General features: G+C 50.7%; 3 protein-coding genes across 6 annotated transcripts; 2 read left to right on the top strand and 1 right to left on the bottom strand.

Annotated features, from left to right (window-relative positions):
- The first annotated feature begins 262 nt into the window (after positions 1-262).
- Positions 263-14,054, top strand: LRRC59 (leucine rich repeat containing 59). Its single transcript, XM_025439647.3, has 7 exons — positions 263-599; positions 1,886-1,945; positions 3,482-3,640; positions 3,842-3,946; positions 8,088-8,160; positions 10,283-10,456; positions 12,080-14,054. The coding sequence occupies exons 1-7, from the start codon at positions 495-497 to the stop codon at positions 12,322-12,324; spliced, it is 921 nt and encodes a 306-aa protein (XP_025295432.1). The 5' UTR covers positions 263-494; the 3' UTR covers positions 12,325-14,054.
- On the bottom strand, positions 13,793-21,926 carry EME1 (essential meiotic structure-specific endonuclease 1). Of its 4 annotated transcripts, none has more exons than XM_025439643.3 (9): positions 21,791-21,926; positions 19,128-19,939; positions 18,909-19,039; positions 16,593-16,682; positions 16,383-16,504; positions 16,075-16,204; positions 15,717-15,832; positions 14,761-14,950; positions 13,793-14,533 (listed from the first exon to the last, which is right to left on the bottom strand). In XM_025439643.3, the coding sequence occupies exons 2-9, from the start codon at positions 19,912-19,914 to the stop codon at positions 14,357-14,359; spliced, it is 1,743 nt and encodes a 580-aa protein (XP_025295428.1). In that variant the 5' UTR covers positions 19,915-19,939; positions 21,791-21,926; the 3' UTR covers positions 13,793-14,356. The 4 variants fall into 4 exon arrangements, with proteins under 4 accessions (XP_025295428.1, XP_025295430.1, XP_025295429.1 ...); XM_025439645.3 differs by lacking the exon at positions 21,791-21,926 and adding an exon at positions 21,411-21,733; XM_025439644.3 differs by lacking the exon at positions 21,791-21,926 and adding an exon at positions 21,494-21,733.
- Positions 21,831-27,760, top strand: MRPL27 (mitochondrial ribosomal protein L27). Its single transcript, XM_025439648.3, has 4 exons — positions 21,831-21,956; positions 24,041-24,166; positions 24,559-24,626; positions 27,358-27,760. Exons 1-4 carry the CDS (start codon positions 21,884-21,886, stop codon positions 27,562-27,564), a joined length of 474 nt encoding a protein of 157 aa, XP_025295433.1. The 5' UTR covers positions 21,831-21,883; the 3' UTR covers positions 27,565-27,760.

Here is a 27,760-nt window from a genome sequence, read left to right as displayed (position 1 = left end):
GGGTGATTTGATAAAGTCAGTTTGGGATGCAATCCAGGTCGTCTGGCTCCCTTTCCCCGTGCCCTTTCGCCTCCTGGCGCCGCCAGCGACAGTGGCCCGGTCGGGGGCCCCGGGGGAATTGCTGCCGCTGGGCTGGGCAGCCGCGCTCGCGGCTCTGGATCCCTTCCGGCGGCGGCGGCCCCTGCAGTGCGCCCTCCTAGGCTCCAGAGGGCGCGCTCGCACACGCTCGGGCCGCTCTGGCCCCGCGGGTCTCAGTGGCCGCGGAAGGTGACGTGGACACGGAAGTGGTCGTCGTCGCGGCGGCACCGGTGGGAGCGGGGCGCGGGGCTCCGAGTGCAGCGGGCGGGCGGGCGGACGGCGGCGTCTCGCGCCTGCGGCGGCGGAGCAGCGCGCGTTGTCGGTTGGCTGCGAGTCCGCCGAGCCGGCCCGCGGCTTCTCAGCCTCTCTTTGGTCCGTCGGAGCCCCCGAGCCGGGACCGCTGTGCCGGCGTCACCATGACCAAGGCCGGGAGCAAGGGCGGGAACCTCCGCGACAAGCTGGACGGCAACGAGCTCGACCTGAGCCTCAGCGACCTGAACGAGGTCCCGGTCAAGGAACTGGTCAGTACCGCCCCGCGAGGCCCAGGTGCCCGCCCGAGCCTGGCGCTGGCCCGCTGGCCCCGGCCGCCTCCTTCCCGTGCCTCAGTCTCCAGATCTTAAAACTGGGTGGGGGGAGTGGGACCGAGTCCCCGGGGAGCCCCCCCGCCCCCCCCGGTTTCCTTCCTGGGATGTACACGTGTCACTTTGGCGTGGTTCCAGAAGACAAGAAGGCGCTGCTTGCTCGGCCCTGGGTTTTTTTTACGGGTCGGGAGTCAACCTCCTCGTTCTGGGGGGGCTTCCACAGCGCTGGGCTCCGTGTTTGACTCCAAGGAGGCGCCCACGGAGTGGTTGCTGGCTGTTGGGGGAATGAATGAACAAATGAATGAATGACTCGTCCGAGAAGTAGGCCTCCGTTGAGACCTGGGTGTGGCCCGGAACTGTGCATTTCTGGGAAGCCGGCAATCCCAGCTGCCTGCCCCAGCCCTGAAGTATCGCTGCTTGGCTGGCAAGGGCTCTTCCCAACTCAGCTTAAACTGGCTGGAATCCAGTTGCTTCTGCCCACTCCACGGCCCCTCTACTCCCACTCTCTCCGCCAGGAAACTGAGGCCTGAAGTCCCAGAAGATGACACAACTAGGCTGCTGCCAGAGTGATGTTAGGTCATAGGTCCCTGCTTTTCCCACCAGGTTTCCTACAGGCACACCCGTACCGGTAACCTACGCTTTCCTCCCTGCCTTTAACGAATTACATTTGCTTTTGGCACTTGGTTCTGTAGTATGGAGGTTGGAACGGATTTCCAGTTCGTATTCCAGGTCCGTTGCTTAATAGCTGCGTGCCCTTGGCAAGCTAGTTAACCTTTATGCCCATAGATTTCCTCATTAATAAAATGGTGATAATAGTTCCCATCTTACAGGGAAGATTGATTGCATTCAGAAGTGCTTGGTAGGTAGTGAATGCTGATGCATGCAGCTATTATTACTACTACTACGTTATATTTCTGTACTGATTTTTTTTTTAATATTTTACTTATTTATTCATGATAGACATAGAGAGAGAGAGAGAGGCAGAGACACAGGCAGAGGGAGAAGCAGGCTCCATGCCGGGAACCTGACGCAGGACTCGATCCTGGGACTCCAGGATCGCGCCCTGGGCCAAAGGCAGGCACCAAACCACTGAGCCACCCAGGGATCCCCTCAGTGCTGATTTCTAAAGGCCTCCCTAATTGTGGGAATTTTCTCTGGAAAATGCTTCATGTCACTGAACCATTCCACATGTTGGTTTGACATTTTGTTCTCGTTCCTTTTCCTAGGCTGCCCTCCCAAAGGCCACCATTCTGGATCTGTCCTGCAATAAACTGACAAGTCTACCGGTAAGATCGGCAGGCAAGCACAATTCCTTCTAGAGTACTGATGCTTCTTGTTTGAGGGTGTTATGTCGTAAGGCGTAATTTCAGGACAGGCCTGCAGACAGGCTATAACTGAATGGTACATGCTGGGATGGTTTGTCTCAGCAAGAAGGGAAGCACGGTAGAAGCTTCATTTTTTAGAACAGTGGGGAAGTCAGGCCAATGAAAAACTAAAGTCAACAGATTTACAGGCTGAATCACTTATTGGGGTCATCTTTTTTTCTGCCTTATTTTATTCCTTTGAAAAGTAGTTTGCCTCCCTTTTGTGGAGAGGAGAGGCCATTCTGTAAGTTTGTCTGCATTCCAGAGAGAAAGCTGTTTATGAACAACAACCTATATCTTTCGATGGGGAACAGGAAAAATAATGTGGCTTTCAGGGACTACCGTATCATTATTCTCCCCACCCTTGAATTACTTGAGACACTTTTTTCGACACAGCCAGCCTGTGGTCAGGTCCTTTTGATTTTTCTTGCACAACTCCTCCCAGTTCTCCATTGTATTCTTTGTGATGTCTCCAATTCACAGTCCTTTACCTGGGTAGGCCCCAAGTGGTTCCGCCCTTCAAGCCTCTCCAGGGCGATGGTGGCAGGTCTGTTGCTGTTGTCGTCTTTTTGCAGTGATCACCCTGGCTGTGTCACTCCCTGCCTGGCTCCACTGGGCTCTGCTTGGGGATCAGGTCTCAGAAGTTGGCAATTGCTTCATTGGATCATTAGTCTGTTTCCCTGTCAGTATTCCCCTGAGCCTCACTCATTATCTCTAGGATCTTTCTGAAGCTCAGCAAGAACCATTTCTCACACTGAAAAAGCATCTGAGATCCCACTGCTTCTAGAAAGCATGTCGTGTCTAATAAAAGTATGGTGGCAAGTCCTAGCAGCTGGCCACTGCCTGTGTCGTCAGTAGTCACACAGTGCCCCCCAGTGCCGCGTACCCCCCCCCCCCGCCAGTGTGCTCTTCAGTCTGTTCAGTCTGAGTGTGTTCAGTTGTTTGTGCCTTCTCAGCACAGATCCGCTGGTGATTATAGGCCCCCAGAGAGCAGGAGTCATGCCTCTGCACCCAGGTTGGAACGTCACTGCAGAGCGGTACTGTGCTAGGTGCTGCAAAAAACAGAGAATACCACAGAGTACTTGAGAGGCACTTGATCTTTTTGGGGAAATGGATGGTCATGCTGTGCTTTGACGACTCCTGTGAAAGGAGAACATAGGGTGCTGTGGGGGGACGGGCAGGGCCTCCTGTAACAATGTGGAGGATTCCCTGGGGGCGTGCACAGAGCATGAGGGAACACACTTATTCTTGTGCCTACTTTGTGCTAAGTCCTTGTATGTACACATCTCACTACTTACCAGCAGAAGTGCTGGGTGTTGGCTGCATCTCCATCAAGGTGGAAGAGCGGATGGCAGGTAGGGTCAGGGTTTACAGGCAGTTGCCTCTGCCTTGAAGGCTTCTGCATCATCATACCGAGATGTGAGCCCATGGCTTGAATGTTGTCCCTCTGGGTCCTAGGCGGAATTTTGTGGCCTCACACACCTGGTGAAGCTGGACCTGAGTAAGAATAAACTGCAGCAACTGCCGGCAGACTTTGGCCGTCTGGTCAACCTCCAGCACCTGGATCTCCTCAACAACAGGCTGGTGACCCTGCCTGTCAGCTTCGCTCAGCTCAAGGTAACAGTGTTTCGTCCTAGGGGGGTGGAGCCTGGTTGTGAGAGCGGCTGGCAGGAAGACCTCTCGTTGGTGCCACCTCAGAGGGATGGCTTTCCCTGCAGCTGGCACATGCAGGGGCTTTCTTCCTGCTCATTTTGTCTACCTTGAGGGACTCTGTGTGTGAACTTGGGCTTGAGCGGCCTCTCTGTCTTCTCTCTTCAGAGCCTGAAGTGGCTGGACCTAAAGGATAACCCCCTGGACCCTGCCCTGGCCAAAGTGGCTGGGGATTGCCTGGATGAGAAGCAGTGTAAGCAGTGTGCTAACAAGGTATGCACGGAGCTCCCCAGCATCCCCTCTGCATGGTCCCCTGGGACTCATGTCTGCCTCCTCTTGCTTTTCCCTCCCAGGGCACCTGGAGCTGGGAGAGGTTTCCAGCACTAAGGTCTCAGTGAAATATGTCTACTCTGAGCCTGTCAGGCAGAGGGACCTTTGTCTCTGGGTTTACTTTACAAGAAGCAGAACGGTACTGGCTTCTCTACTGTAAAATTTTTATTTTCTAGAAACCAGGACCTTACCTAATCAATCCAACATTACACCATTGACAGTTCTTTCTTTTTTTAAAGATTGTTTATGGGACGCCTGAATGGTTCAGCGGTTAAGCACCTGCCCCTGGCTCAGGGTGTGATCCTGCAGTCTTAGGATTGAGTCCCACATCAGGCTCCCTGCCTGGAGCCTGCTTCTCCCTCTGCCTACATCTCTGCCTTTCTCTTTCTGTGTCTTTCATGAATAAATGAATAAAATCTTTAAAAAAAAGGATTATTTATTTATTCATGAGAGACAGATTGAGAGAGAGGCACAGAGACATAGGCAGAGGGTGAATCAGGCTCCATGCAGGGAGCCTGATGTGGGACTCGATCCTAGGACTCCAGGATCATGCCCTGAGCGGAAGACAGACACTTAACCGCTGAGCCACCCAGTCGTCCCTTGACAGTTCTTTAAATGGGACGAGAAGATTAGAGACTGTGGCCTTTCTGAGTCATGGTTATTATGACAAAGAAGTTTTGTTAATATTTGTAAGCTTATACCTGTAAGCAGACATATCCTAGGCAGATGGGACATGTGATTTCAGTCGAGTCGTCTGATGCAGGAGCGAGGAATAAAGGCAGTATGGAAGGCAGAAATTATCGGCAGCCCTAAAGGTGCCTCACACTGCTGCTCTCTCTCTCTCTCTCTCTCTAAATATTTTATTTTGAGAGAGAGAACATGCACGAGCAGCGAGGGACAGAGGCAGAGGGAGAGAACCCTAAGCAGGCGCCATGCCGAGGCTCAGTTATACAACCCTGAGATCATGACCTGAGCTGAAATCAAGAGTTGGACACTTGACCAATTAAGCCCCTCAGGTGCCCCATGCCTTGCACTGATTCCTTTTTTTTTTTTTTCCCTTGCACTGATTCTTAAGCATCTCTCAGATGCCAGCTACGGTCACTTTTTCCCTCCAGCTTTGGAACAGCTGAGCACCAGATGGCTTACTTGGCCATATTTAGGAGGCACGATGAACAGAAAGGACTTGAAATCCTTTCACTTTAAATGATAGAATTATTGGAAGTGAAATGTGGGCATGGTGGGTCTCTAGATGAATCTCAGGAATAATGGCCTTTCTTTTCATTAGTTCAGGGCGTCTTAGAAAGTCTCATCATGTATCTCACCCATTGTCACAGGAGACCAGGTACAAGGTCTGGGCAGCCAGGTAGCCACGGCAACAGCTGGCCTATAGCTGAGAACAGTACAAGTGATAAGTGAAGTCCTGGTGCTTTAGGAGTGATGTCTGTTCTGAAGAATAGCAGGAGCTGTCACCCACCACTCTTCCTTTGTCCTGCATGCTTTATGCTTCACCTCATGATCCTCATAACCCTGTGAAGTAGAGCTCACTTCCATTTCTCTGATATAAACGCTCACTGTGCACACAGATTTCATTTATCCGTTTATTCATTCAACTAATATGCTAAACTGTATGAAATTGCTGATGCTCCACAAAGATCATTTTTATTGAGCACAAAGATCAATAGCATATTGATAGCTATATATATTGATAGCAATAGCATATAGCTTCCAGACAGAGCACTAGGTAGGACACTGCATTGTGGGTATGGTAACTGAAGCCATGCTCCCTGGTTCCTCAGCCTAGTGTGGCCTCCCGTAGCACACTGAGGAGGCATAGTGGAGTGGCTTGGGCTGGCTAGAATGAGGTCACTTGTCCCCTGGGGTTAGTTTAACCCTCAACAGCTCTGACCTTGTATTGGTGCATGGGTCATTTGCAGTAACTGATAAGCTTCGTGCACAGTACAGCACCTTTTAAAAATAACTTGTTAGGGTCACCTGGGAGGTTCAATGGGTTAAGCGTTTGCCTTCGGCTCAGGTCATGATTGATCCCAGGGTATTGGGATCAAGCCCCACATTGGGCTTCCTTGTCGGTGGGGAGCCTGCTTCCCCCTCTCCCTCTGCTTGTGCTCTCTCACTCTCTTTGTCAAATAAGTAAATAAATAAAATCTTAAAAAATAAAAATAATGGGCAGGCAGCCGAGGTGGCTCAGCGGTTTAGCGCCACCTTCGGCCCAGGGTGTGATCCTGGAGTCCCAGGATCGAGTCCCATGTCGAGCTCCTTGCATGGACCCTGCTTCTCCCTCTGCCCGTGTCTCTGCCTCTTTCTTTCTTTCTGTCTCTCATGAATAAATAAAAATCTTAAAAAAAAACATAAAATATTTTAAAAAAGAAATAACTTGTTAGCTGGACAGTATTTAACAAGTGCTTACTGTGTGTTGTGAACTGGGATAGGCAGAAAGAATTGGCCTTCAGGGGCTCCCAGTCCAGAGCAGAGGAATTGCTCCCATTTTTGAGCTTGCTGTGTTGTCAGATAACTCTTGATGCATTGGAGCACAGGAAATGGGATGTCTCTTAAGCCTCTGGGCTCTTTATTTAGCCACCTGTACACCCCTTAAAACCACCAGAATGGTTGGTGCTTAATATTTGGAGTTCAGAGTGAGACAGGGACTTTGAACTGGGGCCACCTCCCACCATCAGGCTTGACCTTCCAACAGATCCTGCACTCCTTTATTGAGTGGCCATTGTTTAGTGAGGGTGACTCCCTTCCGAGAAGTTGCAGCAGGTTCAAGGCCTGGATGGCCCATGACAGGGTTCCTCGTGGCTTCAAAGCAGGCTCTTGCAGGGAGCCCAGGAGGTTAAGTCACTTGCTAAGGTCACACAGGAGCAGTAGAGTCAGGATTGTGCTGGGCTCTAAGCTTTCACTCTGTGCTCTACATCCAAGGGATACCAGCTTCTAAAGATACAAACAAACCTAAAAAATAAAGTCTTCTACCTCCTCCCCTAACCATAGTGAGAATCTCTGGGGCCGTTTCAGTCAGAGGCCATTGTGACTTGAGTGGACGAGGATTTGAGGGGCTCTGGGTGCCAGGGCTTTGTCTGCTATATGGGCTGAATGGCTCTTCCCTTCTTCCTAGAGGCTTCCTTGCTCTGTATGCTGATGTGAGTGGGACGGACTCTGGCCCAAGAGCTCCGAAGACCTGTACTCTTAGCTGTGCTACTTTGTAGCTATGTGAAGTAGACAGGTCACACACAGGCATGCACAGGACATAGACACACACACACACACACACACACACACACACACACACAGACCCGCCAACCTCAGCCTTGGCTTTTTTCCTCTTGAAATGGGGATCCAGTCAGTTGTTCATCGGACATGTATTGAGTATTTAGCTTGCAGATGGGATAGCAGTCTCCACCTTAGGGAACCTAGTGTTAGGACCGAGAGAGGTAAGAAGGCTCCCAGGACAGGGAGGAGGGGAAGTTCCATAAGGTAGCCAAGGGAGTGACATTGGGAAGTCTCAGGGGAAGTGCTGTCTCTGCTCATCACCACAGTTGCTGAAGGATTACATGGGATCATGCATGTGACAATAACTGTAAAGAACAGGACTCTCTACACACTCCAGTCGGCACTGGGTTTCACAGATGTGTTTGCTCACAGCTTTAGTGACCTGGGCATGAATGACCCTTCTCCAACTAAGGCTGGCACCATGCGTTAGGAGACAGACAGGATTGCCTCCCTTAGCTCTGCGTTACCGCAGGGCTCTGCTGGACTGAAGAGAGCAGTGTCACTTTTAAACATTTTTATTTATTCATTTGACACCGAGAGAGAGAAAGAGTAGGCATGCACATGAGCAGGGGGAGGGGCAGAGAGAGAGGGAGAAGCAGAAGCGGACTCCCCTGCTGAGAAAGGAGCCTGATGTGGGGCTCGTTCCCAGGACTTGGAGATCATGACTGAGCCAACAGCAGACGCTTAATCACCTGAACCATCTAGATGCCCTAAACAGTGTCACTTGTGAGCCTCCTGAGCAAACATGTGCCGTGGGGCCCCCTGTACGGGGCATTTCAGCACTGTTTTTCCTCTGCAGGTGTTACAGCACATGAAGGCTGTGCAGGCAGACCAGGAGCGAGAGAGGCAGCGGCGGCTGGAAGTAGAACGAGGTACGTGCCATCCCTCCTCTGCCAGCTTCCTGTCCTCACCCAGCCTCTGACTCACATGTGCCAGGAGCTGGGGTCCATGGAAGCGTTATGAAGAGCAGCAGGGAGCAGTGTGGTGGTGTAGGATATCAGCTTTGTCCAATGGGTCTGTCTCTAGTCCTGGCTTCTCCACCAAGCTCCAGAGTCCCACTGCCTGCTAGGAGGGTTAAGACACATTTTAAAACTTAAGCATGGCCAAGACAGGCAGTCACCATTCCTGCACTTATTCAAGCCTGAAATTGCAAAGATGTCCAGGATGCCTTTCTTCAGTTACTCTGGTATCTGGTCTAGCTGAGTCCTGTGTGTGATGCTTCCTCCCCATCCAGGCCACCTGCAGCTCAGCCACCATGGTCTACACGGCCCAGTGCTTCCCAGCTCCGTGTCCTGTCTCCACACTTGGGCCTCCTCCTCATGGCAGCCAGGGAGATCTTTTTAAAACAGAAGTCAATTATACTGCTGTTGGCTTAAAACACTGTAATGGCTTCTGTTGCCAACAAGACCCACAGTGGCCCCAGCCTGCTTGCTTCCAGCTCTGTCCCACAGCCAGGGGAGAGAGAATGCTGGTAACTCCAGCTGCACGAGCCCCTGTGGGTACTCGAGCACACCAAGTCAGCTCTGACTTCAGGGGCTGTGCCTGGTTTCTTTCCCCTCAGGTCTTCACATGGCTGGGTTCATGTGCTTCCTCGTGTCTTCAAATGTGGCATCAGAAGCACCGGGACTTGGGTCGCTGTCCTGCCTCTTGCTCCATCATAGTCTCTTACTCTCTCTCTGGCATACATCGTTGTTTTTTTTTACTGTTTGTTCACTTTTTTGTCTCCATCTCTAGAAAGCTTTAGACACTGGATCAGACGAGATCGGGTGCGTTCAGGGTGGTATGGCTGTAGACTAGGCACTAGAACCTGACTTGTGTTCACTGTTCCATCTCAAGCGCTTTTTTTTTTTTTTTTTAAGATTTTATTTCTTTATTCATGAGAGACACAGAGGGAAAGGCAGAGACACAGGTAGATGCCCAATCACTGAGCCACCCAGGTGCCCTATCTTGAGCACTTAGAACAAGGCTTGGTGCACAGTGGGTACTCCATGGACTGGCTGGCTTCTGGCTCCCTGACTGGAGGATTCCTGTGGTTGGGGAGGGACGGGCATGGTCCCCAAGTGACACTGGGTCCTTTTATATGTGTGGCTGCTGTGATGCCATGTTTCCTCGGACCACTGCTGCTTGTCCTCCTGCTGCCACATGCTCTCTCCAGGCTGGGTGTAGCGTGCCCTGGGAGTTCTCAGTGCCCGGGCTGGAACTTGGATCTAGTTTGTACATAGAAAAGCAGTGGAAAGCTCCAGTACTTGGCGTACTACTGTTCAGCTACATTGGTCACATAGGCTTTTAAGCCCTAAAAGGACATTTGACTCCCCTAATTTGTGGCATCCCAGCTTTGGAAAAATGTACTTCAGGCTTCCAAATAACCAATTTGAAAGTGCATTTTTAGAAGCCAGTGATTTGTAAGCTGGGTACTGGATGTAAATGTACTGGAACCATGAAGTAAGTCAGAACGTGTCACAGACTCCTGGGTTGGAAGTGTAGAGGTACCCTCTGACAAAGTTGTCTTGCTTCCTCAGGAAAACACTTCATTCCCTCTCACCATGAACTTGAGTGCTCACTTTCTCTTCTTCTTTGCCCTTGCCATGCTATGTTCCTTTCTGAAGCTTGGGAAGATAGGAATGCCATAGAATCCACACCCCCGGTGTCTCCTCTTCACAGTCAAGTTGTATGAGGTTGTCGCTCGCTGTGCTTTCTCAATCCCCTGACTTGTCACCCATGTCTTTCTCATGTGCCCCTTGTTACATTGCCCTAACATCTGCTGCACAGGGCTAGGGACCCTTTAATCTACTCAGTAAACCCTCAGAGTAGCTTATTGCACCCGAGGGAGGGCCTACTTCCCCAAGAGCGGAGAGACCATTGTTTCCTCTTACTACAGTTTACGTGACCTGTGGCATAAGGGAGAGGGGGGCGAACCTAAGCTTTTAGTTACTCTGGAAGGTACTCTCGCAGGTTTGGGGGTGCGAAGTCATTTTGCTGTGCATTTTCCTGTAGAGGCGGAGAAGAAGCGGGAGGCCAAGCAGCGAGCTAAGGAGGCCCAGGAGCGAGAGCTGCGGAAGCGGGAGAAGGCAGAGGAGAAGGAGCGCCGAAGAAAGGAGTACGACGCCCTCAAAGCAGCCAAGCGGGAGCAGGAAAAGAAGCCCAAGAAGGAGACCAATCAGGCCCCGAGTACGTTTCCACACTTGCAGGGTTCCAGCTGGGCTGCCGTGGGGGCACCCATTTGTTTTCAGGCACAGATGAGTGAGTGAGGCTGCAAACCATGGTCAGACACAGTATCCTGCTCTGTGGCCTGGGAGCAACGTGGGAGGGTTTGCCCACAGGGAGCGGGGGGCTGTCCTGGGGTGTGAGTGCTTTGCTGCTTTGTTTCCCCAGAGCTGCAGCTGGCGTGCAGGTGTTCCATCAAATGTGGCTGAGAGCGTTCCCAGAACAGGGAGCTGCCCTTCTTGTAGGGGTTAGATGCAAAAATCACAATAAGGCGAAGACTGCATATGGTCACATTACCCTTAAAAGTCCCTCTCATCATCTGTGAAGCGCACTTAGGCATTTTGAGTGCATGGTCCCAGCTCCCCTCTGTCTCAGGAAAGCTGGCACTGCCTCTGGTTGGTTCTCTCTCCAGATCAGAATGGAGTGCTCTCTTTTTGCTTGAACACCAGAGGAATCCTTTTACTGCATTCAGGGAACTGTGCTGTATAAAGAACACACTAGTGTTTTGCCTGAAGATATCCAGTTGAATTTGTGTAGCAGTGTGGCTCCATGTACAGGGGAGGATTGCATACCCTCTGGTCTGAAGGGGCTCCCAAGGGGGAGGCAGCTGTAGGGGAAGGAGCTCCATCGGAAGGCTGGAGGCCTGCAGCCCTGCTGCTTGTCCTCGCTGGCCTTGAGCAAGTTGCCCAGCCACTTTTTGGTTTCCTTGTGTAAAACGAAGATCGGACCTCCTTACAGAGTAGTGATAGCATTGAGAAAAATCTCACTTGTGACAGGATCATGCAGTTCTTGACATGTGGATGCTCAGGCAAGTTTTTTAAAGTTTATCTAAAAATCTCAAAACCAATTTAAAAAAAAATTAGAAATGTAATATAGGTATTCATTCCAGAGAACTAAAAAAAGTTCTGGATATATATCAGAAAATGACAGTCACCTGTAATCCCTGCTCCCAGCAGCAGTCACTGTTGACAGTACAGTATCTGACTCTGACCTTCCCAGCTTTTTTTTCTTTTCTCTTTTTAAGATTTATTTATTGAGTAGAACAAGTGAGTGCGCACAAGCGGGAGGGGCAGAGGGAGAGAGAATCTCAAGCAGACTCCATGCTGAGGGTGGACCCTGATGTGAGGCTCTATCTCATGACCCCAAGATCAGGAACTGAGCAAAAACCAAGACTTGGACACTTAACAGATTGCACCACACAGGCTCCCCAGGCTTGCTTTGTATGTGCATATTTTATAATAATAAGGATATGAATAATAATGCCAGCATCTCCAACCTGTTTCCCCAAGTGGGCAGTACTCTACCCATGGTTGATGCCCTCTGAAGAGCCCGGCTCTTGATACAGAGGGACCCTGCAGATCGTGAGCTGCATAAGGGAGCCAGAGATGCCCTGGAGGAGGATTTCTGTCTCAGTCTCTGCATAAGAGTGTTTAAGAACTCAGATGTTCTTAAAAGTTTTGGGGGCTTGGGAGTCTTCGTTTGAGAAGGGGGTGTGAGCAGATCTGCACAGGAGGACAGGCATCAGTGGGTAGAACGTGCATCTCCTCAAACTGACCGAAGCCCTCTATCATGCCTGTGTCCCTCCAGAATCCAAGTCTGGCTCTCGCCCCCGCAAGCCACCACCCCGGAGACACACCAGGTCCTGGGCTGTGCTGAAGCTGCTGCTGTTGCTGCTGCTGTGTGTGGCTGGCGGGCTGGTGGCCTGTCGGGTGACGGAGCTGCGGCGGCAGCCTCTCTGCACCAGCGTGAATGCCGTCTACGACAATGCAGTCCGGGCACTGCGCGGCCACGACATCCTGCAGTGGGTACTGCAGACCGATTCCCAGCAGTGAGCTCGTCCTCCACACCTGCTGCCTCCCAGCCTTGGAGCTTGGATTCCTATGGAATTGGGTTCTGCTGGACACAACCTCTTTTTAGCGTCAGACCTACCTGCCATCATCAAATGGCTGCCGATTGGTACTTGAGATCTCCTCTTTGTAGGACTTCTCTGTTCCGTAGTCAGGGTTCCCTGGTGGAATAAGGAGAAGGGGGAGGTGGGGACAGTCACCTGCATGCCTAAAGGAACAGGCTTGGGGTAGGCAGAGGAAAAAAAACAGCCTTTTCTAGTTATACAAAGCTGTGTAAAGGCAAGGCTTGTTTCTACTAAACGGTCAGGTCAGCTGTCACTACATTTATACTTTTGTATGTCACAAACCCTTTCTTTCATTCCTCCCTGCATAGCCAGGGCAGATCAGGAGGCAGTGTGATATTGGGGACTAAGGGAACAAACACCATACTCAGCAAATCTAGCCTAAATTGGGGGGTTGGGGGGTATACCTATTTTCTTAAGGACCTCAGACATTTTAATGACCATATAAAATCTCAGGCCGTGAAAGGGACTTCAGGTCCATCCAGTCCAATAGAACATGTGCAGACAAGGAGACGGAGGCCTCCCATGACTTGCCTACGATCTCTCAGCTAGTTTGAAGTAAAACTGGAACTCCCACTCCAGTAGCCTCTCTTCCCATCATTTTGCTTTCTTAATGTCTGGAGAGAACAGAACTCACACCGGAATGGAGTGTCTCTCAGCTGGAGTGTAGACTCTGATGGTAGGCAGCTTTGTGTCCCACAAATAGAATTCTCCCAGCTGTGAGGGTCTTGGGCAGCTCCTGTAGAGTCCTGCCTTGGCTCATGTGGCTCTCACAAAATGGTCCGGGCTCCTTGCCTCACTTTTAGAGCATTAACTCCCCGCTTGCCAGTAAACAAGGAGGTGGACCGTCAAAGCCATATTGTGACAGCTGTGGGTAGCTGGTGTGACAGAGGCAACCTGAAAACTCAACTTTCACAGAGCTGGAGGTTTAGAATTGTTTAGGTCTAGACCTATAACCACCTCCACAATGAAGGGAAATAGCACCATGGAGCTTAAAAGTGGTGCGTTTACGAACGACTAGCACAGACGGGCAGGACTCTCCATCCTCTTGTCTGCCAGACTAAGCCTTTTCTTGCTCTGTGGCCTCCTTGGCCTTTTTTTCACAAAAGCCAGATGAAGGAATGAGAAATGGTCGTCATGGTGCTTAATCACTGAAAACTCCCAACTGCAAGCTTCTTGTCCCTCCCTCAGGAGAGCAAAAGCTTGTCATAAATCGCCAGGGAGCGGGGTTTGACTGAGCCTTAGTGGCTCATCTGGAGAGGACAGCCCCTAGTGACTGTCCCCATCCCGGGAGTGACTTATTTCTCTCCCCCCCCACCCCAACCCCCTCCCCTGGCAGCTCTGCTGCAATGGCCCACACCTTACTCAGAATCACTACACATTCCTCAGTCTTCCTTCAAGCTCCAGAGCCAGTGGTACAAATGCTTTATTGAAACTACATAGTGTGTAAAATGAAAGAGGGCAGGGAAGTTAGCATAGGGAGGAGACCCCTGCACAGGGGCCAGCTGAGGTGGCCTCAGTGGGTGAGAGGAAGGCAGGGCATGCTCAGCCCCATCCAGCTAGCCTGCTGAGGGAAGTTCACTTGTGATCTCAAGATTTGAAGCTGAGGTTCTTCTGGATTTCTACAATCATTAAATACGTGTCTGAGTGGTCGGTCTTTGTTCATTTGTGTCTTGATGGCTGCTAGGGCAGGGTGATTTGTGTACGGCAGCCAAGTTCCACTGGGAGAGGGACATTAGGGGCTTGGGAAGGGGAACACCAGTATCTCAGCTGTCTGTCTCAAGGTGTTGGGGGTGGGGTGGGGACTGCTGCAGACATGGGACACCCAGGAAGTATGTTTGAGCCTGACCAGGCTTGTGCTTTAGGAAGTGCTTCCAGTCTCTTCCTGTGGTCCTCTTCTGAGCTGGGCGAGGTAGAAATCTCCAGCTTTTCATCCCTGTCCCCAAGGACTGGCATCAGTCTGCAGTGTCTAAAGAGAGATCTGGCTGCAGGGTGGTCATCTGAAGGTAGATCCGCCTGGATAGCTCTGGTCCAATGCGGCGGCAGGTGGATGTCACACCTTCCCCACGGCGCACCTGTATGTCTGCAAGCAGATTCTGGCGTTCTTGCTCCAAAAGACACCGTCTATAAGCCTGGAAGTGGTGAATGACCTCTCAATACTGTATCATCCAGGGTCACCCTGTCCATCAACGAGGGGGCAGTAAGCTTGGGTGGGGGGACGAGAACCTGTCCTCTCCCTGGGTCTGTGTTCACTGATCTCAGCAGGCCCGTGGTGCTGACTACGAGTGCCCTCCACGGAAACTGCCTGGGAGTCCACTAATGCCACAGGGTGTTGGAGGTGACCACTGGAGCAGCCTACCTGGACTAGAAGCTGGGGGGATGGATAGGTGTCCACAATGGCACTGGCCATTTCCAGGCTGACTCGGTTCAGCTGCTGAATCTGCCTCCTCCAGACCAGTGCAAGCCCCCTGCCGGCACGGTCTACCTTTGCCCCTCCAGCCCAGTCACTCTCCAGGCAGAAGGAAAAACTAGTTTGATCTCGGAACTTCCTGTAAAGAGCAGTTGAAGAGTTGTGAGTCACTTGTCACTCCACTTGTCCCCTTCACTGGGAACTTAGAAACCCCTCCACCAACCTCATGAGAGGCAGGCACAGTGTCATATCTGGTCTATGTGAGTGCTTATTTTGTTCCCAAGCAGTGTCCCTTAAGAATGATATCAAGTCCTTTTCATAAAGACACAATGTGCCAGAAAAGAACCAGGTAGTTTCACATGTTGAAACTGCGCTGTATTGACTAGAGAGGCAGTGTGCACAGGGACAACCACTAGGGGCTAGGTGTCAGGCAATCTGAGAGTCTGGTTCCAGTTCCTCTAACTTGCTAGGACCTCAGACAAAGCAGTCTTCAGGCCTCCATTCCCCAAGCATGAAATGGACTCAGACTGGACTGTCTTTAAGTCCGCTACTCATTTTAAATTTTGACCACAAACACTCCTACAGCTGAGTAGGCTAAAAGCTTGTTTTATGAGGGCTTATTACATCGTTACCTGACCTGGGATAGCCAGTAACCTGGCTCACTGGTGACCCAGCACCAGCCTGCAGAACACGAACTTACAGATGAGCTACCGCAGAACATTTTAAAAGGACTGGGCTTGAGGGCTCTTCACAGGCATCCCCAGCCTGGGCTGACTCCTGCCACCAGCCTGGCAGACAACGGGCTGGTGGCAAAGTTCAGGGGAAAGAGACCGTAGGTGGGTCCAGAACTGCTATATGGCCCAAGGCCCAGCAGCGGAGCCCAGACTTGCTGGGGACACACTCACTTGAAAGGCGCTTCGGCCACCGCCTTTGTAAACGCGCATGCGAAGTTGGCCAGCTCTTTCCAGCTCTGCACGATTCGGGCCTGGGCTTGTGTGTACAGCTGTAGATCCACCAATGCCTAGAGACCCCAAAGCAGGACGGGCTGGAGGGGTGCAGGGACACTGGTCTGTGGTTCCTCCCACCCACCTGCCAGCCAAACCCAGAGAGAGCCCAGCCCCTTGGCTCCCTGCTTAGCCTTTTCTCTCCTACCCGGTGCTGAAGCAGAAAGGCATGACTGGCTGGCACCTTGCTCATCTAGAGCAAATCAGGTTAGATGAGAGTAGGGAGCCCAGCCTGACTCAGGTAATGTGAAGTTCTTACCTCTTCCACATCTACTCTGGACACGGTGCGCCCTGCATTGGCCTCTGGCTGTCTCTGCTGCTTCTCCTTGGCCTGTTCTCTATTTGCCGCTCCCTGCTTCCTTCTTCTGGGAGGATTTGGAACACTGGAACTGGGGAGGAAATCAGAGCACGGCTGCTCCAGGCCAGGCTCGGGCAGAGCAGGGGTGAAAAGACCCGACCAGAGCCCAGGACTTGTTAGGGGGACCCAGATCTGGGATGAGTAAGTTCACTCCTGGTAGCCCCGAGAGCTGCCCCTTTTCATGCTTCATCTCGAGGACCAATTCAAACCTGAAGCACTTCTCCTGATCCACAATCACCAGTGACAGAGCTTTCCCAGCTGTCCTTGCTGTGGCGTCAGTGACAAAGCTCCGCAGAGTTTCCTTCCCCTTCTCAGCGTCACCCAGACTTCCCTGCGTGAAGGGCAGACGCTGCGCTAATATCTGTTCCCTAGAGTCGGCCTTCTGTCCCCAGCCTCAGCGCCCACCCTTCTCTGCCCACCTGCTTGAAGTTGTAGACCATGGATACGAATGCCTCTGCCGGGAGCAGTGCCAGGACCACAGGTTCCTCCACCCAGTCTTCCTCTCCATCCTGCCAAAGGACCCGGAACCCAGCAGAGGGAGACGGGTCAGTAGGTGCTCAGCACCTGTGAGAGAGACCCAGGCCTTCTGGGTGAATGAATGCACCCGCATCAGCCGAGCCCATTTTTGCATTATTCTTTCTCTTCTGGAATGAAGCTCTGGTGGCAAGAAACAATAACTCATGATCCTGTCCCTCCCCAGTTGACTCTCCAACCTTGGGGTACTGCCTCTCAGAGGTGGTAAAGAGGAGTTGAAATGGGCTGAGAACTGCAATGTTTCTGTGCACTTTGGATAGGGGAATGGAGGGAAGCAAATTTCCAGTGAGTTTTATACAAATGAGTACTTGGCCTTTGAGGGCAGATGTTGACTAGGAGCCAAGAGGCTCAGACAAATACACAGGCTTGTGTGTGACAAAGAAAAGAACCTCCAGGGGAACTGCCGCCCATGAAAGTCCCTGCTCTTCACCATTGCCACATGGTGGCTTCATGTGCCACACTCCTGCAGCAGTAGTGTGGCCCAGCAAAGGGAGCAGGGCTTGGGGGGGAGGGGGTTCGTCACTGGGTCCCTAGAAACAAAAGCCAAGACCCACAATATAGCATAGTGCAGTGGGAGGAGTGCCGGGTTCTAGTTCCCACTTGGCCACCAATCAGCCATGACCCTTCACAAAGCTTTCAACTTCTCCCACTTGTGTCCATCATGGTCACATGATGCAGGGAAAAGGATTCCCTCCGTGTAGGAGAACTGCCACTGCCACATGAGAGATAAGGTGGGAGCACCCTTAAAAGTAACCCTGTGATGTGAATATAAAGATTTGCTGATACCCCAAATTAAAAAGTGTGCAATGGCCCTACATTACTGATGAGATCCAAATGAGGGGGCAAAAAAAAATTTTTTTAAGCAGGCTCTATGCCCCAACCTGGGGCTTGAATGACCCTGATATCAAGAGTCTCATGCTCTACCTACTGAGCCCACCAGGTGCTTTGAGAGAGAGCAAAAAAACCTGTGTTTCATCTGGACACTCTTAAAAATGAGGAGTGGAAGGCACAGGAGCTAGTAACCTCGGGAGCTCAGGCCAAAGGAAGGAACATTTGCCATGTGCCTACTATATGCTTGGGGCTTGGTTATCTGACTTAGTCCCCATGACATGGGACTCCAGAGGAATGCAACAGTGTCCTCATTTTATACACAAGGCCACAAAACAATGAAATAATTTTCCCAGGGTCAGAGCAATAAAGCCTTGGGGCCTGGGTTTCAAGCACAAGCCCACCCATTCCCAAAGCCCAGTTAGAATTAGGAATCCTATGCAGATTATCTTCCCTCTGCCCCCACAGATCCACTCTCCCCCTTCCTACTCGTTCTCTGCAGGAGGCCATATCACCAGGCCCTCTGGTGCACATGGCCAAATGAGAATGGCCTGTGAGAAACCCAGCAAGAGGCTGGAGGCAGGGAGGGAGGGAGGATTGAAGGTGAGCTATTTCCCTGGGTCCCTGGAAATGAGTCACTTAGGGTTTGCTCTGTTCCTCTATGGGAGGTGAAGGTTCTCTCAAGATGAGTCCTCTCTAGATTTCTCTCTCCTTCCAGATGCTGGTAACCACTTCCTCCCCTCATCCATTCAGGCCTATGCATGCCAACAGATATGCCAGTGGTTCTTAGCCAGGGCCGATTTTTCCCAAGGGACGTTTGGCAACATCTAGACATTTGTGATGGTCCCGACTGAAAGGGTGCTACAGGAGTGAGTGGGCGGAGGCCAGCACACAGGACAGCACCCACAACAGAGAATTATTCAATCAGAAATGCTGATTGTACCTGAGGTGAAGAAACCTTGAGTTAATGGTATTACGACCCTGTGGGGCTGTCCTATCTTTGCAGTTGCCCTGTACCTAAACACACTTAAGAAAACCATTCCTTGGGCAGCCCGGGTGGCTCAGAGGTTTGGCACGGCCGCCTTTGGCCCAAGGCGTGATCCTGGGAACCCGGGATCGAGTCCCACATTGGGCTCTCTGCATGGAGCCTGCTTCTCCCTCTGCCTGTGTCTCTGCTTCTCTCTGTGTCTCTCTCATGAATAAATAAAAATCTTAAAAAAAAAAAAAGAAAACCATTCCTTCTTACATCTTCCTTAAATTACCCTAAGTGTGCCATCTGTTTTCCCAATGGGACCCAGACTAATATTCTTCAGAATGAAAGCATGTTTCTCGGGAGCTCTAAGTAGGAGGAAAAACATCAAACAGAAAACCACTACCTCAGCTGGCTCGGCCCTTCTCCTCCAGGTGATGCTCCGGGGCATGGCCTGCGCCTCGATCACACAGCGGCACTCCATGGCCTGCAGTGCCTCGAGCAGCTGGCCTCCACCTTCCATCTGCAAAAGCACTGCAACAGATGACGGGAGAAGGGCAGTCAGGGGGTAGCCTGGAAAGTGGGTACCCCAGTATAGGATAAAGATGGGTGCCAGGAGGACCTGGATCCAGGCCAACGACGATGTGCTTTAAGCATTCCTCAGGCCTCTGAGCTTTCACCCTGTTAACCCGTGCTGCTGCCTTCTTCTTCTCCTGTTGTCTCACAGTGTTTTCCTTCTGGCTCGCTGGTCCCCGTGGCTGGCATCCCTGCGAGCCTCTCCTCCGGACCTTCTGGCTACGCTTGGTTCTCTTCTGAAGTGGGAGGACCTCAGCATTTGTTTCAGTTATAGTCAAGCTGCTGTTCTGGATAGGACAGGAAGCTTTAAAGGCTGGAAGCTGATGGCATGGATTATCTCCTGCAGGGTCCTTGTTATTTGATGCATGTCTCTCTGAGGTGTCATGGAGGGGAACATCAGGGACCTTTGGAAAGGGTTGTTTTTTCCAGTCACACGATGCTCCTTCATTATTTTGATGATCCCATATCCTTTTAACCGGAGAACTAGAATCCTCAGGGCTCAGCTGCTTGCAGGCCAGAAACTTACACATAAGCCTCTGAGCCAGGGGAAGGATTTCTTCTTCATCCTCACTTCCACTGCTTAGCACCCTGACAGGCTCTGTCTGTGTGACAGGTTCAGCTGTGTCTGGAGTGGGTGGTGCATCTTTCAACCGTGGTGATGGAGGACAGGAGGCCTCAGAATCTGAGGTGTCAACCACAACAATCTTCTCCTCCCTCTGTGGCTGTCTCCTCTTTGTTGAAGATGGTTCCTTCCTCAGGAAGGCAAATGTTGGCAACTCTTCAGAGTCACTCTCACTAGAATCCTGTGAGAGTGAGGACCTCTTTAGAGCCATCAATACGTGCTATCAAATTAATTCCCTAAAAGAAAAAGAGAGATGAAACACAGATCGTAGCTCTGAATTCAGTCCATCAGACATGTTAGGTGGTCAAACGTTAGGGAAATACATACAAAATACAGAGAAACAGAAAAGCAGAACATGGTCCCAGCACATTCAATCTGGAACTCAGTGGTCTATAGTCTGACAGGACTGACTTCTCAGATCCCTTCTAGGTCAAGGTGACCCAGAAACAAAGTGGAGATTACTACTGGACGTTTTAATGCAGTAGGAATAAGACTCAACACCACCCCCTTGTTGATCTCTGAATTTGAAATGGAGGTGTCAAATCATTCTTTCTTTCTTTTTTTTTTTTTTTAGGACTTTGAAAGAGTCTGAGAGAGCGAGAAAGCAAGAGAGAGAACACTGAGCGGGGTAAGAACAGAGAGAGAAGCAGACTCCCTGCTGAGCAAGGAGCCTGATGCAGGGCTCCATCCCAACTCCTGGATCATGACCGGAGCCGAAGGCAGAGGCTTAGCAGACTGAGTCACCCAGAAGCCTCAAGGCATTCTTTCTTTAAAAATTGAGATACAATTCATATACCATAGACTTCTTTTTCAAGTGTACAGTTTAGTAGTTTTTAGTATATTCACTAAACTCTGCATCACTAATTCCAGAATATTCTCACCACCCCAAAAAGAAATCCCATAGCCATTAAACAGTCACTGTTCACTTCCCCCTCCTCCCAGCTCCTAGCAAGAACAAATCTACTGTTTATACAAATTTGCCTATTCTGGATATTTAATACAAACAGAATTGTACAGCGTGCGGTCCTTGGAGACGGCCTCCTTTCACTCAGCATGTTTCTCAAGGTTCAATTATGTTGTGCCAAATGTCAGTACTTCATAGCTTTTTACAGTTGAATAATATTCCACTGCATAGATATGCCACAATTTGTTTCTCTGTTCAGCACGGCGGGATATTTGGCTTCTGGGCTTTGCCCATTATGAATAATGCTGCCATGAACATTCATGTCCCAGTTGTTTTTTAAAAATATTCATGAGAAACGCAGAGAGAGGGGCAGAGACATTGGCAAAGGGAGAAGCAGGCTCCATAGGAGCCCGATGCAGGACTGGATCCCAGACCTGGGGATCAGCCCTGAGCCAAAGGCAGATAGATGCTCAACCCTGAGGCACCCAGGTGCCCCCATGTCCAAGTTTTTATGGGGACAGGTTTTTTTTAAGATTTTAAAATTTTATTTATTCACGAGAGACACACAGAGGCAGAGAGAGGCAGAGACACAGGCAGAGGGAGAAGCAGGCTCCATGCAGGGAGCCCGACGTGGGACTCGATCCTGGACTCCAGGATCACACCCTGGGCCGAAGGCGGCGCTAAACTGCTAAGCCACCGGGGCTGCCCTATGGGGACAGGTCTTCAATTCTGTATGTACACCTGGAAGTGCAATTGCTGGGTCGTGTGTACGAGAGTCAGTCCTCGAATAAACATTCACTAACGTTGTAGGTGTGACCCAGATGGGCCATGTAACCTCCCGGAGCCTCGCTTTCCGATTTTGTAAGACAGGGATGATAACACCTACTCCATAACACTGTGCGAATAACTGAAATGGTGCATCTCCAGCCTTAGCACAGCACGAGGCAGCCAGTAAACGCTCCACGTCTCTGGAGGGACCTCCTCCCGGTCCGCTCCCAGAGCCCCGCCGCAGTCCGGCAAATCGAGGCTGCCTGCCAGGCCGGCCGGCATGTCCGCACCGCGCGGCGGAGCCCCGGAAGCCCCGGTCGCCGAGGCCCTGCGGGGCGGCACCCAGGAGGCCGGCCCTGATCTGCCACCCGCCGCCCGCCGCCCGCCGCCCGACAGGCCCGCGCCCAGGGCTCACCTGCCACTCCTCGCGCCACTCTTTCAACTGCCGCGCAGACCCCGGAAGCAGATCGCCTGGTAGCGGAAGCAGTTCCCCTGGTAGCGGAAGCAGATGTTCGAGACCGGAAGCGAGTGTACGGCAAACATGGCGTCGGCGGCGCTGGCGCTGAGGACGCGGGCGGCTGGTAACGGGACGCCGTGGCTGTTGCTGGGGGAGGGGTTTAGGCGGAGCGGGAGCCCTGCAGGGAGCCTGGGGATGGAAGCTGTTCCCTGCGGAGGCTCCTGGGCGCTGAGCTGGAGGGGGCTCGGGGCGGAGGGTGGGCGCACGAGCTTTGAAGGGCGGCCGTCTCTGATCACGTGACCCGTCCCGGGCGTCCGGCTGGGGGTGGCGGTTCGAGGAACACGTGTCTTTCTTTTGCCCCGCGGGTAGATATAGGTTTCCTAAGCGGCTGGTGACGTAGGCACGCCGCTTCCACCCCCTGGGGGCCCTTCCTCCCTAAATACGGGCCCACTGGAGCTCAGAAAGTTAGCCCGCTCGTTCAGCAGAGTGAGGGCTCCGTGCCGGAGAGTGCGGTTAGGTGTTGGGCATCTCAGGAGAGATGAAGACAGTCTCCCGGACCGGTTCTTTCTAGTGGTTAAGCCAGTAAATAAGCACATGAACAAAATGGTTGTAAATTGTGACAAGTGCTGTTAAGGAAGGCAAAAACGTGTGTGTGTATGTGTGTGTGGTGTCTTTTGGGGGGTTGGTGGTTAGGGAAGCCCTTTGGGGAGATAACCTCAAAGTTAAGACCCAAAGAAAGACAGGAGGCATAGCCCTGTAAGAGAATGAGGGGCAACAGAGTGACTTAAGCCAGTTTTCCATGTTGAGAAGCAAACCATTGCTCTTTCGTGAATTTAAAGAGAGTAGGAGTGGAAATGAGGAAACCAGATGGAAATCTCTAATGGTAGCCCTGATGAGCGGTGATTTAGCAAAGATACTAGTGTTAGTAAACTTGGGGGCAAATGAGTGGTTTTAAGATCTGTTTTGGAGGTTTGATAGAACCCAGAGTTTGCTGGTGAACTGGGTATGTGAGATGAGCAAAGGGAAGCAATCTGCCACGGAAGATTTCTGTGGGAGCAACCGCATAGGTGGCAGCATCATTTACTTTGAGGTGGGGAGTAGGCTGAAGGGCAAATATTTGTGAAAGAGATAGTAAAAAGTCCCATTCCTCATCTTCATAAGTTAGAGGATGAATGAATGAATGGGTTTAATGGTAGGTAGATACTGGTGCTGGGCACTTAACATGTTTTTCCAAGTATTTATTTCTGGTCCTTTGCCCCAGCTACTCCCTTTGCTCATTAAAACTTGAGAAACCTGATTTCAGGAACTCAACTTGTAGACTCCAGAGTCTCACAAGGCTTCTCTGAAGACTCTGGCGTATCCCTGATTAACTGGCTGTGCCTGCAGGCCTGAAAGCAAGGACTGCCAGCCCTGTGCTTGTCACATAGCAAGGGGCTTCCATCTTGGTTAGTATGAATTTCAGTTCGCTTTCCTTTTAAAAATAAATGCCATTGAGCATTTTGGAATGAGTATGGAGAGGTCAGATTGTCAAGGGCAGGGTGTCAGTCTTTTTGGTTAGGACCTGTACTGGGTGGGCTTGCTGATGAAAGAATCCAGCCTCCTGAAATGGCTAAGAGCCTGTGGGAGCCACCCTCAGAGAAGCTGCCCTTTTTGTTTACAAGTATCTGGTGTGCAGTGGATGGGTGGATGGTGGAGAAAGTGGTGGGTGACCAAAGCAGGACCCTCTCTCTGGGTGTCCTGTTGCTGGGCACTGTGGTCCAGCCCCTCCACAGTGTCTGGAGCCTTGAGGACATGTGGTGGGTGAGGCTGAAACCAGCAGCTCTGTGGTGTCCTCTTGCTGGTTTATATTTCAGTGGTGTTTGTTTCTCCTCAACAGTATTGAATGTGTCAGAACCCAAGGCACATGGTGTTTATTTTTTTTTCCTGTGAATATTTCACTGCCCACTGCCTCCCCCGGCCACACACACACTTCTTATACAGTGCATACACCTAGGACAATACAAGGAATGACTTGTCCCCTGCCATGGGAGAAGGCCAAGGACTTCCAGACACTCCCTGAAAACCAACACAGTCGAGTGGCACTTCTGCTCACATATCTTCCTCACCTCCCCTGCCACCTTTCAGTTTAGCAAATGGCCCATTGAGGTGGAGAAGCAATAATTGGGGGAGCCTTTCTGAACAACATTTCTGTTCTGTCTGCAATTACAGCCCTGCTGAGCCCCCCTCAGGCTGCGTCTCTTGCCGTCAGATATGCATCCAAGAAGACAGGTGGCAGCTCCAAAAACCTGGGTGGAAAGTCACCAGGCAAACGCTTTGGCCTCAGGAAAATGGAGGGTAAGGGCGTGCCTTTGTTTCCATTTCCCAGCTGCAACCCTCCTGATCCTATACTCTCCGCTTAGCTCGCCAGAGCACTTGGCTCCAGATTACAGATGCAGAGAAGACCTGAGGCAGGGTGAGGGTCCTGAGGAAGAGCAGATAGGTGTGAACCTGGGCCATGTGACTGGAGAGAGAAGACTGCCAGAGGTAGAGGGTAGGGAGGGATTGGCAGAAGGAGACAGGGGGCTCCTGTATCCGACCGTGTAGGATTGGTTTTGTCCAGGGTCAGGCTTAGAGGTTGGTGTGCAGCTTTTGGGCCAGGAAATCGAGGGCCAGTATGTTTTCTTAGTTTGCTGTGCTGTCCTATTGCTGGGGTCCAGAGACAGTGTGTTTGTGGACTTTTTTTCTAGGTCACTACGTTCATGCTGGCAACATCCTTGCAACTCAGCGCCACTTCCGTTGGCATCCAGGCGCCCATGTGAGTTGCTCTGTAGCCCTTTCCCCTTTTTTCTTTCCCAGGACCACCTTTCTATGCTCCTAAGCATGGTAGTGATAACAAAACAGTTGCGTTTATTGGGTACTTATCAAATGCCAAGCATCTTTTTGCTTCCTGGGCCTGCATTGTCTCGTTTCATCCTTAGCCCATCCCTGGGTATCACTTCCATTTTCCAGGTAAGATGCCAGAGACTTAGGGAGTGGAGAGGCCCACACAGCAGAGCTAGGGTCCGTGCTGGGGCTGCCTGACTCCCAGTCACTGTGCTTTGCCTTGTGAAACATCAGTCTGGTTCTCTTGGGTCTCCTTTCTAACCCCCTTCTTGTTAGATAAGGAGATGCCTCGTGATTTGAGATACTTTTTGAATCTTGGGAAACTAATTTCAGTGTATTCTTTTTTCCTTCTTGCTAATTCTCTTTTGTATAAAGTTGTTATTAGATGGCTGTAAGATAGTTTGAGTTTAATAAAATAGATTCAGTGTATGTACCAGAAATTAGGTCCATATAGGCAGGGATTTCCGTTTTTTTGGCAAATTGGGATTACTTTCTGAGGTAGGAAGGTTCTTTGTTAACACAGATATGTACTATACTTTTTTTTTTTAAGATTTATTTATTTAACAGAGAGAGTGAGCTTGTGCGCACGTGGGGTGATGGGGGGAGCAGAGAGAGAGGAAGAGAAGCAGACTCCCTGCTGAGCTTGGAGCCTGCCTCTTTCTGGAATCAGTCTCACAACCCTGAGACCACGACCTGAACCAAAATCAAGAGTTGGACGCTTAACCCACTAAGCCACCCAGGCACCCCTGTACTATACTCTTCACATTATCTTCTTAAATGTTAGTTTATTTATCTATTTATTTTAAAAGCTTCCATTCATTTATTCATGAGAGACACGGAGAGAGAGAGGCAGAGACATAGAGGGAGAAACAGGCTCCATGCGGGGAGCCCGATGTGGGACTCAATCCTGGAACTCCAGGATCACGCCCTGAGCCAAAGGCAAATGCTCAACTGCTGAGCCACCCAGGCATCCCTTAAATGTTAGTTTCCTTTGTAATCAATCCCCCCACCGCCCCTTTTTGGGGCAATTTTAATAGGCACAGAAAGACTGATGGTAGCTTATAATTATGTCATAAATGCTAAATGTATGTGAATTGGTTGTATTTATAGTAGCTTTGTCTATTAAAACTTGAGACACTGGCTGTATGGTTGTGTTAACTCTTGGAACTCACTAAAATAACAACAACCAAAAAAAAAAAAAACAACCAACAATAATAAACGCTAACGTGTTTTAAACTAAGCAGTATTCTAAGCTCTTTATGATTAACTCATTTAATCCTTGAGGGGACCGCATAAAAGTAGTTAATATTATTCCCATTTTGCAAATGGGAAAACTGAGACACAGTGAAGTAACACAACTTGTGCAAGCCACACAACAGTAGGTAGTGGTGCTGGGATTTGAACCAAGCATCCTGGCTCCTGAGCCCATTCCTTTAATCAGAGAAATATTGAATAATGCTTTGTTGCCTAGATAAAAATTGCCACACGTCTAATTTCAAGGTCTAAAAGAAAAATGCTAAGATGTATACAGCGTATAAAGTGTATATGCAACATGGAGTTTATTCTCCACTCATAATTTTTGTCTGGAGAATAGAAAAGGTAGCTGCTTCATAAGGTGAGGACTAAAGGGGTTATGGGTTATAGAGCAAAAACTTTAGAGATCGCTATATAGGACGAAAGCATATCAAGCTCATGTTTACTGTGACAACTCCAGTGTTTTTTAATTTTAAGTGAAGCAAGCTCCCAAGGGGTAATGATTAGAGGCGTTTTCCTGGGCCTGGTTTGGGGATTTGTGTAGTGTGGCTTCTGGCCCCTGCACAGATGTGGGTCCAGAGACCAGCTTTCAGGGACTGAGTACCCATGAGGATTGCCTTTTTGGAGTTTTCTTTTCTCTCTTCTGTCACAGAGTCAGCAAAGAAGTAGAAGGCAAGGAAATGCCAAGCATTGGGAAAAGGAACCCAAATAGAGCTTGCTTGCTTTCTCTTTCTTTTTTTTTTTTTTTTTAATTTTTTAAGGTATTTATTTATTTATGATAGTCACAGAGAGAGAGAGAGGCAGAGACACAGGCAGAGGGAGAAGCAGGCTCCATGCACTGGGAGCCCGACGTGGGATCCGATCCCGGGTCTCCAGGATCGCGCCCCGGGCCAAAGGCAGGCGCCAAACCGCTGCGCCATCCAGGGATCCCTTTTCTTTTTTTTTCTTTTCTCCTTCCTTCCTTCCTTCCTTCCTTCCTTCCTTCCTTCCTTCCTTCCTTCCTTCCTTCCTTCCTCCCTCCCTCCCTCCCTCCCTCCCTCCCTCCCTCCCTCCCTCCCTCCCTCTCTCTCTCTTTCTTTCTTTCTTTCTTTCTTTTTCTTTCTTTCTTCCCTTTTTTACATTTTATTTATTTATTTGACAGAGAGAGTACAAGAAGGGGGAGGAGCAGAAGGAGAGGGAGAAGCAGACTCCCTGCTGAGCAGACAGCCTGATGCTAGGCTGGATCCCAGTACCCTGGGATCATGACCTGAGCCAAAGGCAGACACTTAATGAACTGAGCCACCCAGGGGCCTCGAGATAGAGCTTTCTGATCTCCCATTTGGTCCCAGAGCCTTATGAGAAATTTGTCTTGAAGCCCTGGGATGGCCCACCTGGCCATCAGTTCAGCTGACCAGGTCTCTGTGTTGCAGGTGGGCCTTGGGAAGAAGAAGCACCTGTATGCCCTGGAGGAGGGAGTGGTCCACTACACTAAGGAGGTCTATGTGCCCAGTCCCAGCAACACGGAGGCTGTGGAGCTGGTTACCAGGCTGCCCAAGGGTGCTGTGCTCTATAAGACCTTTGTCCACGTGGTTCCTGTGAAGCCTGAGGGCACCTTCAAACTGGTAGCTATGCTTTGAATTCCTGGGGCCATTGGATGGAGACTGGAGCCCAGGTGACAGGAGAGGGTGGCACCAGGAGAAGTCAAGAGTTGGGGATGGCAAGGCCTCCTGAGGAAGCCCACTTGGTAATGACTGTAGAAGACTCTGAAATGACTGGCTAGGAAGCCTTTTGGGAGCCCTGACCTGGGGCCAAAAATAAAGTTTGCTGGAGTCA

This window comes from Canis lupus, chromosome 9 (genome assembly GCF_003254725.2).
Source record: "Canis lupus dingo isolate Sandy chromosome 9, ASM325472v2, whole genome shotgun sequence".
Taxonomy (NCBI): Eukaryota; Metazoa; Chordata; class Mammalia; order Carnivora; family Canidae; genus Canis; species Canis lupus.
The sequence above is the reverse complement of the archived record's forward strand: the minus strand, read 5'-3'. Positions and strand labels throughout refer to the sequence as shown.